General features: G+C 36.2%; 1 protein-coding gene across 1 annotated transcript in view; it reads right to left on the bottom strand.

Annotated features, from left to right (window-relative positions):
- LPCAT3 (lysophosphatidylcholine acyltransferase 3) overlaps positions 1-4,661 on the bottom strand; it is a 709,408-nt gene extending 704,747 nt beyond the window's left edge. Inside the window, exon 1 of the mRNA XM_044079698.1 lies at positions 4,469-4,661. Coding sequence (XP_043935633.1) covers positions 4,469-4,577 — 109 coding nt within the window. The 5' untranslated portion in view covers positions 4,578-4,661. The remainder of the gene's footprint in view (positions 1-4,468) is intronic.
- Positions 4,662-14,574: the final 9,913 nt, after the last annotated feature.

The raw sequence follows: 14,574 nt of genomic DNA, 5'->3' as shown, positions 1-14,574 counted from the left end.
GTATTACACACCCATCAGTGTAACAAGTCTTACACATGCAATGCCATGGAACATATTCTATGATATCAAAAATCTTTCAGACTCTACCCCCACCCCAGGAATTCAGCTTTGTCAAAGTAAGATCCTGCATAATGAATCTGGTAGACTTCTTTGAATTAGTTACTCAAGCTACGAACTGTGGACAGGATGTACACACAGCATACCTTGACCAATCCAAGGCATTTTGATACCACACCATATACAAACAGGAGTCAAACTGGAGCTGCTGTGGCCTCTGATGTTTGACATCTACTTCTCAGACCTCCATTTCTCGAACAAGGATTTTGGATAAAGTTTGGGAATGACTGGAACTTGGGAGTCATCAAGCCCCACCCCCCACCCATACATACATTCACTCCAACACAAGATTACACTTTTTCAATATCAGCTATTACTAAAAATGGACTCAAGCTCAACACGAAAAAGTGTAACACTGTAGCCTTTGGCAAGCATCTGCCTAGTACCAGTCTACAGCATAAACAACTCAACACTTCAAAATGAAAAGGTTGCAAGACACTGGAGCATGTGGGTGGACAGCTCTCTGAAATTTGAGCACCATGCTGCAATAGTTGTTAGGAAATACCTTGTACAGCTTGGGACAAGTGATGGTCCCACCACTGACAAATAACATGTGATGTCCCTAAGCTGGGCCAGTAATCAAGGAGCCTGAATCCTCACCACTGACACTGGAGAGGGGTGTGCACATCAAATACAAATGGATACACTAAGTATTTCCAGATGCAGACCTCTCTGCATCAAGCACAATTTCACTTAAGAGCACACAGGTCTGTCTCCCTTCAGGTCCCCAATAGACTCCCTACTGATACAGCTGTAGAATTAGGCCCTCAGTTGAGTGTCCAAGCCAAGACCTCAAGCACACTGTACACTCAGTGCTTGGTGTCCCTGCTCCAAGTAGCTAACATACATGCAGACACACATCTGGGAAAGGCTGGCATAGATTTACCTGCTGTGCCCCCTTCTGCCCACAGTATAAAGGTAGTTAATCATTGCCCTACAATCGGCTACTCTAATGCTCTTAACAAACGGTATTCAATTATACTGTCTAATATTAATACTAATACAAATGCTAGTAGTTGACCAAGACAGCTAGGCCTTCTGGAGTGGCCAACACAGGGTCACCAAACATAAGCACTCTCATAGATTAAGTACTTTCTACAAGGACCATGGACAATAAGTACTTTCTACAAGGACCATGGAAAATAATCAAAATCAAAACAGAAGCACTAAATATATATTTACAATAAACCACAGAACTCAAATCACAGAGAATATTGAAAACACTGATGGACATACTCAGACAAAAAGAAAAAACAATATTTAAACTAAGCTCTACTATATTTTCTTGACCAAAACTAGGAGAATTACTATTCTCTAATAACTTACATAATAGTGCAAAGCACAATGAAGTATGTGAGCAGTCTTTCTATTGAGGCTCCCCAAAAGAGAATACTCCTTACAAAATATAATATCCAAGATGCCTTTCAGAAAGACCCCATCTGGTCACCTGACTCTAGGTTCTCACAGTAAGCTCCTCTGAAGCGGAGACAGAAATTTAGCATAGACAGCTACAATGCATTCTTAAATGTTTATGGCAGTGCCTGGGGCTTCCCCTCTTTTTAATGAGCTAATGAACAAAGGCTTCTTCCAGACCTAACATCTCTGGTCCTACTCAGCACTTTGGGATGCCAGTTTAATGGTCTGACAGCCAATTTATATCTCCCTTATTTTTCTTAAAATAAGCCAGCTGGTTAACCTCTGCTGTCCCAGTATCCTCTATTAAAACCCAACACATTTAATTCAGTTACAATAACACATGCACATTTCTTTTAATTCCAGTACGGTGCACTGTTGATACATTTAACACAAGCAAACCTCACAAATACATTTTCAGCAAACTCATCTGTACAAATCCATTTGATATAGAAATGACATTTAATTATTTACAAAATTCCAGCTAGTTATGTTGGCACAAGTCATACATCCATTGCCTTACTTCTCCATACATGGCCGGCACCGGCAGTATCCCCTATCATCACACAGCTCATCATAAAAAGTATTTTTCTAAGATCTAAAGAAGTTCTTACCCTCCCAGGTTTTAACCCTTTCCTCAGTTTCTTACAGACTTCTTAGCAGAGACATACATCTTGCTTAAAAGGTTATAAGGGATCCAAATAAGTCAAAATACACTTAACACCTAAAAGGGGTACTCAAGCTAACTCCAGGACCAGAGATCTAAAGCTAGTCCTGCAAACTAGACTAAAAGAAAAGCACAGATTTGTCACGCAGCACCTACCCCATCTCTGGAGCAAACACCCTCTTCAAGTTAAGCAGTGCGACATGCTGTCTGTATTAAAAAAAGGAGCTGGACAACTGGGAGAGTGTTCACACATTCACCCCTGGTATGAAGGAAGTCCTAAAGATGGGGACTGGCATGACAGAAACAGCACAGAAGTTCAGTTGCCTTGTAATGCCTATGATCCTATACTGGATGTTATAAAATTAATTAATTAATTTAGTTGCCTTTTTTCGTTTTATTTGAAGCTGTCTACCTGTTTGAATTGTATTTTGATGAAAATAAAAACAAATATCAAAGTAAAACAAAAATGTGGAGATGTGCAAAACAGCAGAATTGAAAATAATGCAAATGCAAAACTAGCAAGGTTTTATTTACTTGCAACTGTCAACCTAGTCAGATACCACAGATCTGGCGACTCTTCTCCTTAACTACAACTTGAATGACAAAATGGCAAAACTGCTTTCAGCACATCAGACTACCATTATTTAGCTATGGCACAAAAGCAGCAATCACTTATCGGACAACTTATCAACAAAGAATTTCACAGTCCAAAATGTGCAAAACCATGTTACCAGTATGAAACTCCCCAGTTCGACTGGATAAAAGCTAGACAGTGTACTGATTCAGAGTTGGTTGCCAAGTTTTCTGAACACTAATGGACCACCCCCATCAAGGGTCAGAAAATGAAAAAAGAAATGTTATCACTTTACAGATTTTATATTAGTGCATTTAAAACTTATTAATTTATGATCCCTGAAAACCTGTTTATCAGGACACTAACAAGAAGTACCAACTACATAACTACCCTCCCTTCCTGATATACCAAACCTGTTTATCAGGACACTAACAAGAAGTACCAACTACATAACTACTCTCCCTTCCTGATGTACCAAAATGAACAGAAGTTAACTACTTCAGCAAATGTGCTTTCCAGGCACCAAAATAGTCAAAGCATGCACCTGTGCAACTTCTCTTCCTAGCTGAAAAAAAATGTAGAACAAAAACCAAAACTTCAAGTCAATGATAGAAAATTCATGAATTCAGGAAAGCATGGAAAGTCACCACAGTTTGGAGCACTAAATAAGTGGAACTTGGACTATGACAAATTTTTTTCAACTGGGAAAAGTGAAGAAAAGTCAGTAAAACAAAGCATCACATCTGCTTCTTTGACAAAGTATCAAAAAGAATGACAACAAATAAATAATGGTCAAACGAGTATTTACTCATAAGATAACTTAGATGCGTAACAAGGGTGTAGCTAGGCATACTCTTTGTACTCTACGTAGAGTACATGTTTTTTTTGAGCACCACATAAACATGTTTTTTTTCTTCAGGTTATATTAGGTCTGCAACCTTTTAAATAATTGCTTTTAACGGGTGCAATGTTACCATTCTAAAAACAACATTTTCATGTGAAAAAGTTGAAAACGTTAACTTACATTCAAGTACCGGGGGGCAGCATTTTTGAGAGATGTGGCCAATTTTAAGTGATAGGTGTCCGGGGAGGGGTAGCATTAACAGCTTGGGAGTACAAAATGAGATTTGCTTGCTAAACCCCTGATGTATAACAAATGAAAGAATTATGAAATGTAACAATATAAACAAGTTAATGTGCACACAGTAAAAGCAAAACTGATATACGGCAAAAGGCATAAAATCTAACATAAAACCAAGAAGCAATTCTCTTTTCACAACAGGTACGAGCGAAATCCTGGATTCCAATCAAGCAATAATTCTTACATTTATGATGAATTACATTAACACCAACTAAATGCATTGCATTTGAGCCAACAACTCGTGGATTCAAAAGTTGGCAAACGCCCCTCCATCGAGCTACAATTTGCAGTTTCAATTACTACAGTTGATGAGAATGATCCCACAACTACACAAGTAGGAAACGTTTCCACATGGTAGCCCAAACAAGGGATGCTCAAGCACAATCTATCAAGTCATTTAGGAAGACAGAAAACGTGCACGCCCCCACTGCACAATTCCTAGCGCCCGTGTTCTAGTTTAAGGATTACCTATCTACCCATCTCACACACTTTCACACATTGTAAAGTGCTGGCACTTTACTGACGAGAACTGCTTTCCTTCCCCCATGCAACTTACCAAGGAAGATAGAGATGACCAACCGCAACGCTGGTTCAGAGGATCCCAGTGAAGCAGCCAAGGCGGACAACCAGCCATCTGCTCCTGACACTAGTTCACTTTCCGCCATCTCTAGAAATCTACTCCACACAGAGTTGTCCGGTAGACATTCACCTGTCACCGCTTCTTGCTTAACCCGCACGCTATCACGTTACCGGAAATCCCGCCCCTATGTCATAACCATTTGTTGTCTCTCATAGCAACCGAACAACGCTTCCTAAAACGAAGGTTGGGGCTAATCTATGCATGCCCTTCCTGGTGTTGCAACTTTGACATTGTAAAATTACATTCTTAGCGTTGTGCGTTTAAATTTCATACTTCTCATCTGTCCAGATTTTGTTCTTTATTTTGTTCTGTTAATCTAATTAAGGCGAGAGACAAAAATATAAGAAATGGAATAGAGTTCGAGCTACAGTTTTGAAAACTGAAACAAACAAGTTGGACAAACAGATTAAGCACAATCTGTGACAAAATCAAGAAAAAATTGAAGAAAATGTATATAAAGACATTGAGCATAATAGGAAACCTTTTTATAGATAGATAAGATGTGGAAGGAGTAAAAACACACCAGTTGATAAACTGTGTGCAGATTCTAAAATTTATTCTTAGACATAACAGATTTATATATATATATATATATATATATATATATATATATTTTATGCAAAACAGTTTGGCTCCACAAAGGGGTGATAACTTGTCCTAGTGACATCCAGGTAACCCCAAATACTGGATTCAGATTACATTATATTGAAAAAGAACTGCCCAAACTGGATCCAAACAAAGCAGAGGGAGGAGACGGAATTAGTAACAATGACCAGAGAACACTTCAGCAAGAACTTACGGTACCATTATATCTATTATTGACTAGGTGATATCAATATGGGGAGAGTCCTCAAGATTGGAGACGTGCTTATTTTTATTTATTTATTCATTTATTTATTTATATTTGTTGATTGGGAGTGTCCGACTGGACGTAGGTCAATTTTCAGCAGAGGCCCGGGGAGAAAAGCTGCTCCACAGTTAAAATAAACAGACAGTAGTTACATTGGATTACATAGCGATTAACAATTTACATAGCAATTACTTACAACATATTTACAGATGAAGAACATAGTACATCAGTAGACAACTAGAATCTTTGCCTGTGAAGTACATAACAGACATTAACAAATGTTAAAATAAGAAGTTCCTGCTGTATAAGTACTAGGCTTATGAGCATCTGAGCTTGCTATAATCAAGGTAGTTAGTGAAAGGTAGTGGTTGGATGGGGTGGGTGATATTAGAGTGGGAGTTACAAGGGCATAGCCAGCATGTTTTTAGGTGCGCTTTTAGTAAAGTTTAAACCTGTCTTCAAGGGAAAGGGGACTAGGACAAACCCAGAGTCATACAGACATTTAAGTCTACTTTCATGTTTTGGAAAATAATGGAGGAGGTAATACTGGATAAGTTATTGTCAGAACTGGATAGGGTTGGGCTTGAAACCATATATCAGCATGCATATGTTGAAAACAGATGTTACCACCTGTAACACGATGTTCTATAATAATATAATAACAGCTATGAATGAAAAATTGTGCTGTGATGTAATTTATATAGATTTAACTTCAGCATTTGACAGGGTCGTACACATAACACTGATTAATAAATTAGTATAACTAACTATTGATGTACTCTTGATAAGATGGATACCTGCATGGCTTACAATTAGGACATGGCAAGTATCACACAGCAACTGGACAGGCAAAATCCTTGGTTACAGTCAGAGTGTCCCATTTACTTGTTTAGAGTGTATCTTTCAGACCTACCTTTTTTATCTGTAGGTGTTCTACAGTCTATATGCAGATGACCTGAAACTGGGTAAACTGATTGCACTTGTTACAGATAAGGTATGTCTGCAAAATAACTTGACTAAATTGACCATATGGGCACAGGAGAATAATATACTGATAAATACATCAAAAACTAAGCATATGAGATTTGGTAGGCATAAACTGAAAGGCAAATGTTTAATACAGCATAGAGTGATTGAAACTGTAGACTTATTTAAGGACCTGGGTATATGGTAGATTCAGCTATGAGTTTTTCTGATCATATCAAGCAAATCGGTTAATTATAGTTATAGAACTTTAGGTTGTATAAAAAGATTCATAAAGTGTAGGAAATCAAAAATGATGAAGTCATTGTTTGTTAGTTACATTAGACCCAAACTTGAGTATGGAATAACAATATGGAAACTCTATAAGAAAACAAGTACGAGTAAACTGGAAAGAGTACAACAGAAATATCCCAAGGGTATCAATGGATGTAATAATTTAAGTTATTATGAAAGACTAAAATATGTGAACTTGTACAGTGTCTCTTACAGATATGTAAGAGGAGATCTTATTCGGGTATATAGGGCATTTAGTGACAACTACCTCTGGGAATGTTTGGAGTCAACAAAAAGTACTAGAGAATCATCGGACAACTTATGTTGAAGATTCGATAGGAATGAGAAGTGTACTAATTGGTTCTCTGACAGAGTAGCTGATGCATGGAATGGACTACCAAATTACATTAAAGCAAGTACTAGTTAAGATATTTTTAAGAACAGCCTGGGCACTTATTATGGGAACAGGTGTTTCGGTATATTGCCAAGCTAGAATTGCATTAATGCCCGTGCTTGAAATATTTGTATGTATGTATGTATTATTGTGATTATTTCCATTCTGATCTTATTTTTTGACTGTTAGTACTTGGATTATCATAATTGTCTTTGGCTGATTGTTAAGAGTCCTGGACAGTGCCATGAACATAACGTAAACAAGGAACAATGATAATAAGCATCAATGGCTTAATACTTGGCCATCTGTCAAAGAGCATTGAAATACCACTGAGCTGTCCCTGATTTTTCCTCACATTTTGTTGCTCCTCAAATTTATGGGATTTCTTTTCTGGCAAATGAGGCCTGTAGTCACTAAATAATGAAAGACACTTAAAATTCAGAGTTCATAGCCTTCAAAAAATGCAAGCTAATGCAAAATCTGTTATTATAACTATTTGGTAAGCATATAAGAGCACTCTTTAAAATTTATTTTAAGCCTTTTATTACCACCCTCACACACACACACACACACACACACACACACACACACACACACACACATATGCATTATCTATAGCTTTGTACTTTTTTTTTTTTTTTTTTTAAAGAAATATTTGTGGGCAAAGGTGTCTGGGATCATGTAAAGTGGATTGCCAGTTTACTGCTGACTTCAGACCCTATCTTTCCTCTAGCGCCTTCCTTCTCCAGGGACACTGTACTTGAGGGCATCATAGTATGTCCCATCTCCAGAATGTCCTTGCCTTCCAGAAAAGAACAGCTTTAGTTGCCCTTCAGGCTATGAATACCCACCCCCAAGAGGGAATTATTATCACAAGTTTTTAGGTGTCTGACTACATTTTTGGCAATAATGGAGAACACTGGACCATCTGTAAGTTGCAGTCATGAATACAGTACATGGGTCTATGACATCATTACAAAAGCCAGTGTTCAATATGCATGAGGCTTTCTTTTTTTTTAAATTCACTTAAAATTAATAGAACAAGAGGTTTTACACCACTATGAATTAACTCTAATCCTTAATGATTTACCAGAAAATCAAACAACTTATTTGGAATGGAGTAAAAATATGAAGAGGCACAATTAAGGCCGTTATATAGTTAAACAAAACAACAGGTTTTGTATCAACATGCATTTTCTGAACGATAAGAAGTATGGCTGAGAGGGACAGGCTAAAAATGAGGGATGTTAAAAGTTAACAGAACAACAGTTTTGCATCAACATGGACTTTTGAAAAATAAAATCAACAATAAATATTTAACTCTAATGTCTGACATTATTGGCAGACTGCAATTTTTAGTGGCTTACCAGAATAGCAGGAAATATATGAGGCAAATCCTAGTCACTGTGCAAAATCTGGCACTTCAGTTGATGAATCAGTTATTTTTTTAAACTAATAGTATAAAATAAAAAGTGCCGCTGGTGTTCACTCCACGTAAAAGATACTTCTCAGCAAGCACAATGTCTAATACGCAGTGTAGTAAATAACTAAGTCTATTCAGACCCAGTCAACAGTTCTCAGCATAAAAAACAATTGTTCAACCAAAGAACATAGCTTGCCATAAAAGTCAGGTCTATTCAGACCAAAAATACCATGATAAATCCTCGTGTTCCACACTGTACAAAGAAACCATCCAAGTATAAAAAGCACACAGATTTATTGGATCCTCGGTAAGCGCTTTCGCAGTTAGCTTTGTCAAACCAGTAATACCATACAATGGGACATCCAATATATACCATTTATATAATCTAATTAACCAATTAGTTAATCAGCATAATAAAACAATTAATCAATTTTAAAAAGTTTTTTTAAAAGCAACCATAAGAGGCAGTAAATTTTATAGTCTATTAAAAACATCAATTTTTAATACAAAAATATATAAAGAATAAATAAAATGCTTAAACATAACATATATAAACTTCATGTGATACTATAAACATTAACAATTGCTAGAATGTTTATGTATTATGGAATATAGCCCTTCTTTCACCCTTATCTAAAGTTATGGAAAGGTGTATCCACAAGCAACTGCTTCTTCACCACCTTTCCCAAAATAACCTACTCTCACAACCCAGCCATGGTTTCAGACCATCCCACACCACCACCACTCTCCTCTCTCCTACACAATCAACAATCACAAAACAACAACATACAAACACCCTTTCCTCTGCACTTTCTTAGATCTGTCAAAGCTTTTGGTCCACCACCAAACCAAATACCTTCTCTTCAACTTCAATCGATTATCAATTGATACCCAATCTATTAACTGGTTTAATTAACACTTTTAACAGACATCAGCAGTCAGACTCCACTCCTCACTCCCCTCCCACTACCTGTCAACCAACATTGTCTATACAAGAGTCTATACTAGGTCCCCTTATTTTTTTTTTTATTTATTAATGACCTACCAAGTTGCTCCCAAAACATTGTATACAATACGCAGACGATTCTCACGCTAATCTGCTCTGCCACATCGTGTCACACCTCACACCTCCCTCACACAACACATTAACTCTGAAGAAGAGAATTTACTTCCCAGCACTAACCCTACTAAACCCTAAAAAACTAAACTGTTACTTCTTCAGCAAATCTCCCCATATTTTATTGATTAATCAATCAATATAAAAGATTACACACCTATATCATCCTACTCCACTACTAAACTAATTACCGCTACAACAACCTGAACTTTGATACCCATATTGACAACACACTTAAAAAAATTTACAACAAAATAGGCTCTCTTTACAGAATCAAACCTTTCCTCACTCCAGAATCTGAAACACACTCCTCCTCCTCCCCCACTTCCTCCCTCTCCTCTACTCTCTCTCCCATATTTACCAACTTATCAAAAAGAAAAATCAAAATAGAGAATCAAAACAAGAACATAGCCACCACACCCACCACCCTACAGAACAGAACCCACCACCAATTTAATTTAACTAGGCTGGCTGACAAAACAACTAGGCTGGCTGGAATATCAACAGCAACTAAAAACAAAACAAGCCATCTTTATCCCATCAATTCAACCATACTCCTATCTCAAACATCTATACTTTCCACACCAGTTTCTGTGAAACACCACACAACCTAAAACTTCTGAACTTTCAAGTCAAACTCAAACGAACACTGCTTTGTCAAACACTGTTCAAACAGTTGACTGTCTTTAATATTCCTCTCTCTCTCCTTTGGAACCTATTTCCCTCCCCTAAAGTCTCCCTTAAAAAAAGTCTCCCTTTCCTTAAAAACAACTTGCTAACTCAAGCCCCTGTACTACTAATTTGATCTTGTCACCTCTTGTCCTTCTGTTTACTTCACCCTCTTTTTTCATTTTCTTTTCATCTATTTTTTTCATCTCCTTTTGTCTATCCTTTATTTGTTGTCCCATTCATATTTGTCATGTTCTACAATACTTTGTTCACTCCATCACTTTTTTATTCTACTTTGTTTTTTTTTTATTATTTTTATTATTGCATGTAGTTATTATATTATGTTATTTAGTATATTTAAATTATGTAACTTGATATATATTAGTGTATATCATTAAAAATCTTCATATATCCAATAGACTAAATGGACATATCATCAGCTATACTAGCAAAATAAATAAATAAATATTTATATGAAATCTTGTGCCTTCTGTTTTTAAGTATAGGTTTTAAGGGAACTCTGTCATTTAACTGGGAGGAACAGAAATTGTTCAACTTAGAAAGTTATAAGAAACATGTCATCTTCTACAAGCGTTTTGTAGATGATCTTTTCTTTCTTTGGAGAGGCAGTGAAGACGAACTACATATCTTTGAGAAGGAAGTGAATACACTGACCTCATTCTTAAAATTTACTATGACTTTCTCTGACAATATGATATCTTTTTTGGATATAAACATCTGGCGTCTTCCTAATGGTGGGTTTAATACTAGTGTTCACAGGAAGGCTTGCTATACAAATAACCTATTAAATAGGAACAGTATGCATCCACCACACATCTTTAGAAATGTAATGAAAGGCCAGGGTATGCGATTATCCAGGCTGACACTTAATGATGAAACATTTGAACATGAACTGAGGGACATGGAATTAAGGTTTGGTGAAAAAAACTATAAAATCAAAGAGATAAATGACACATTTAATGAAGTTAGGAATCTGAGACAAAACAGGGCGGTACCCATTTTTTCAGAAGCTGGTGCCATGGAATACAAGAAGGATACTAATCACACTTTGCACAATAAAAATGATATAGTTAGGTATATTGTCCACTATACACAGGATATCCATTCTATCAAAGAATTAATTATTAAATATTGGGAAATTTTGAGGTTAGATCCTGATATATCCAAACATATTGGCGAACTTCCTAATTTTACCTACAAAAATAAAAATAATTTATACAACATGTTATGTTGTTCTGAATATAGACATTGTAGTAGTCCTGAAGAGTTTAAAGGCTCCACACCATGTAATAAGTGTAACTATTGTCCCTATATCTTGAACATCCCTATGTTTGTACATCCGACATCTGGAGATTTCATTTTTATTAAGGTTAATGCCAACTGTGAGAGTAAAAATCTAATTTATTTGGCTAGATGCTCTTTTTGCTCTTCGTTTTACATAGGTAAAACTAACCGTATGTTAAAGCAACGCATCTGGGAGCATTTGTACCAGATACGTATTAAATCTGAAGTGAATGCACTGTCTAAACATATTTTGGGAACTGATGACAGACATACCTTCACTTTTACTGTATTACAAGTCTTAGAGCCATCTATTAGAGGGGGTAATATTAGGAACAAAACTGAGTCCATAGAAACTCAGTGGATTATTAGAACTAGAGCACATATTCCCCCAGGATTGAATGACAGAGTTCCCTTAAAACCTATACTTAAAAACAGAAGGCACAAGATTTGATATAAATATTCCATAATACATAAACATTCTAGCAATTGTTAATGTTTATAGTATCACATGAAGTTTATATATGTTATGTTTAAGCATTTTATTTATTCTTTATATATTTTTGTATTAAAAATTGATGTTTTTAATAGACTATAAAATTTACTGCCTCTTATGGTTGCTTTTAAAAAAACTTTTTAAAATTGATTAATTGTTTTATTATGCTGATTAACTAATTGGTTAATTAGATTATATAAATGGTATATATTGGATGTCCCATTGTATGGTATTACTGGTTTGACAAAGCTAACTGCGAAAGCGCTTACCGAGGATCCAATAAACCTGTGTGCTTTTTATACTTGGATGGTTTCTTTGTACAGTGTGGAACACGAGGATTTATCATGGTATTTTTGGTCTGAATAGACCTGACTTTTATGGCAAGCTATGTTCTTTGGTTGAACAATTGTTTTTTATGCTGAGAACTGTTGACTGGGTCTGAATAGACTTAGTTATTTACTACACTGCGTATTAGACATTGTGCTTGCTGAGAAGTATCTTTTACGTGGAGTGAACACCAGCGGCACTTTTTATTTTATACTATTATTTTCACGCTAAACTGGCCGTTTTGCTGGTGTTCTTGAGCGCTTTGATTGCAGCGAATTTGTTATTCTACATATTCTATTTTTTTAAACTGTCTGAAATAATGTTTAAAATGTTACAACAGTAGAAGGCAGCTGTCAAACTACGCTACTGCCTTAACATTCTGAGCACTACACAAACATATTACTGCAGTCCAGTGTTCTCTATTTTCACCCAATATTTGTTTTATATTTGTTTTATAATGGTGTCATGCCCCTACACTATGACAAGGGGAATGGCTGTCTATCAAAAGTGATGATAATATGCTTTTTAGTATCAGTTTTGAGCTTATTTTTGCAATCAAGAATTTACTAGGAGGAGTTCATTCTGGAAAGTTTGATCATCCGAGGGTGACCTAACAACAGTCCCCAGCTGACAACTATCTGCAGTCTTTACCAGCCACATGTACTGGCTTTCTTTTTGGAGATCTGAAAAGTAAATGCTAAACAGGAGAGGTTCCAGCACCAAGCTCTGTGATACACTACTGGTCACTTTCATACTTTCTCATGAGGTGCCTGCATTTCCAACTGTTTGGGTTCTGTTTTTCATCTAGTCTGCTATGCAACGTGCTGTAATAGAAGTAAAATTTGTAAGCATGGGAAATGGTGTAAAAGACCTTGGCCAGGTCAAAGTATGCTGTGTGTACTACATGGTGATCATTTACAGCCTTTGTAACCCCTGTGAGGAAGTTGACCATTTTCAGTACTCAGAGTCTATGCTTCAAAAAGCCAAATGTTGGGATCAAGTCTCATAACATTATTGATATTCTAGTTTACAAGAAAAGTTATAATACATCCTATGGCTTTTCAGATGAGACTTGTAAGGCTGATAAGTCTGTAATTACATGGGTTAGTTGTAAGGCCACACTTATCGAGGGGCATCACCACTGCAGTGCATCACCCATGAGGGACAAAACCAAAAGCTAAACTTAAGTTAAACAGTTTATGGAGTGAGTCCATAAGGGTATGTTTTGCACTATTAATTAAGCAATGAGGTATATTGTCAGGTCCCAAGGAAGAAGTATTTTGGTCCTGGTTCAGAGTTTCAGTAAAGATCTTGTGAGACAATTGGAGGAGTAAGGGATATAGGAATTTCAGGGCTTTGGATTGAAGTCTCAGGGGAGAAGATGGAATTACATTTGTTTGCAAGGACATTAGCAATGTCTCCATGGTTAGAATAGGAGGCATCATTATGAATAAGTTTAAAGCAATGTGGGGTATTATTTCTTAGTTTTTTTGACATAGCTAAATAAGGGTTTATAATTATCTCTTGTTTCAGATGCCAGCCTAAGTTAATGGCCTTATTTAATGGGCCTGATAGCTGTGAACACTTTAAGTTATAATGTCTGGCTGAGGATGGTAGGTAGAGTAAAATAACTCCTTAATATAAAAGCCCCTTTTCAGCAGAGGTCCATGGAGAAAAGCTCCATGTTGCATGAGCTAACAGCAAACTCATACTGTATAATACTTAGGACTATATAACTTAATAAGTGATCTCCATGTTACATACACTGTCACATTTTTTCCATAATAGCATTTGTAAGAGGGACTGTAATCCCCCCTACGAACTTTGTGGAATTAAGAAGAGTGACAGCCCCCTTTACAAATAGCAATGAGGAAAAGACACTTTGCAGATTTTGTTTATCGGGCATATGCTTGTTTTTGGGCATATGCTGACTTCAAGGAGTAGCAGGTACATATAGCATCTTCACAGTACAGAATATGCACAGACAATGTTCTTAATCTATTAACAGCTGCCAGTCTTTGTTCATTTGTATAGTAAAAACTGTTTTATCTGGTATATATTTCACTGTTTCTTCTAAACCTTATGTTTGCTTGTTGAATTCATCTGTTTTATAAAGTGATTTATGGTAAAGCTATATTGTTGTAGAATAATATATATATATATATATATATATATATATATATATAT

The sequence above is a fragment of the Protopterus annectens genome, chromosome 8.part0 (assembly GCF_019279795.1).
Source record: "Protopterus annectens isolate FY-2018-M chromosome 8.part0, PAN1.0, whole genome shotgun sequence".
In the NCBI taxonomy this organism is placed as follows: domain Eukaryota; kingdom Metazoa; phylum Chordata; order Ceratodontiformes; family Protopteridae; genus Protopterus; species Protopterus annectens.
The sequence above is the reverse complement of the archived record's forward strand: the minus strand, read 5'-3'. Positions and strand labels throughout refer to the sequence as shown.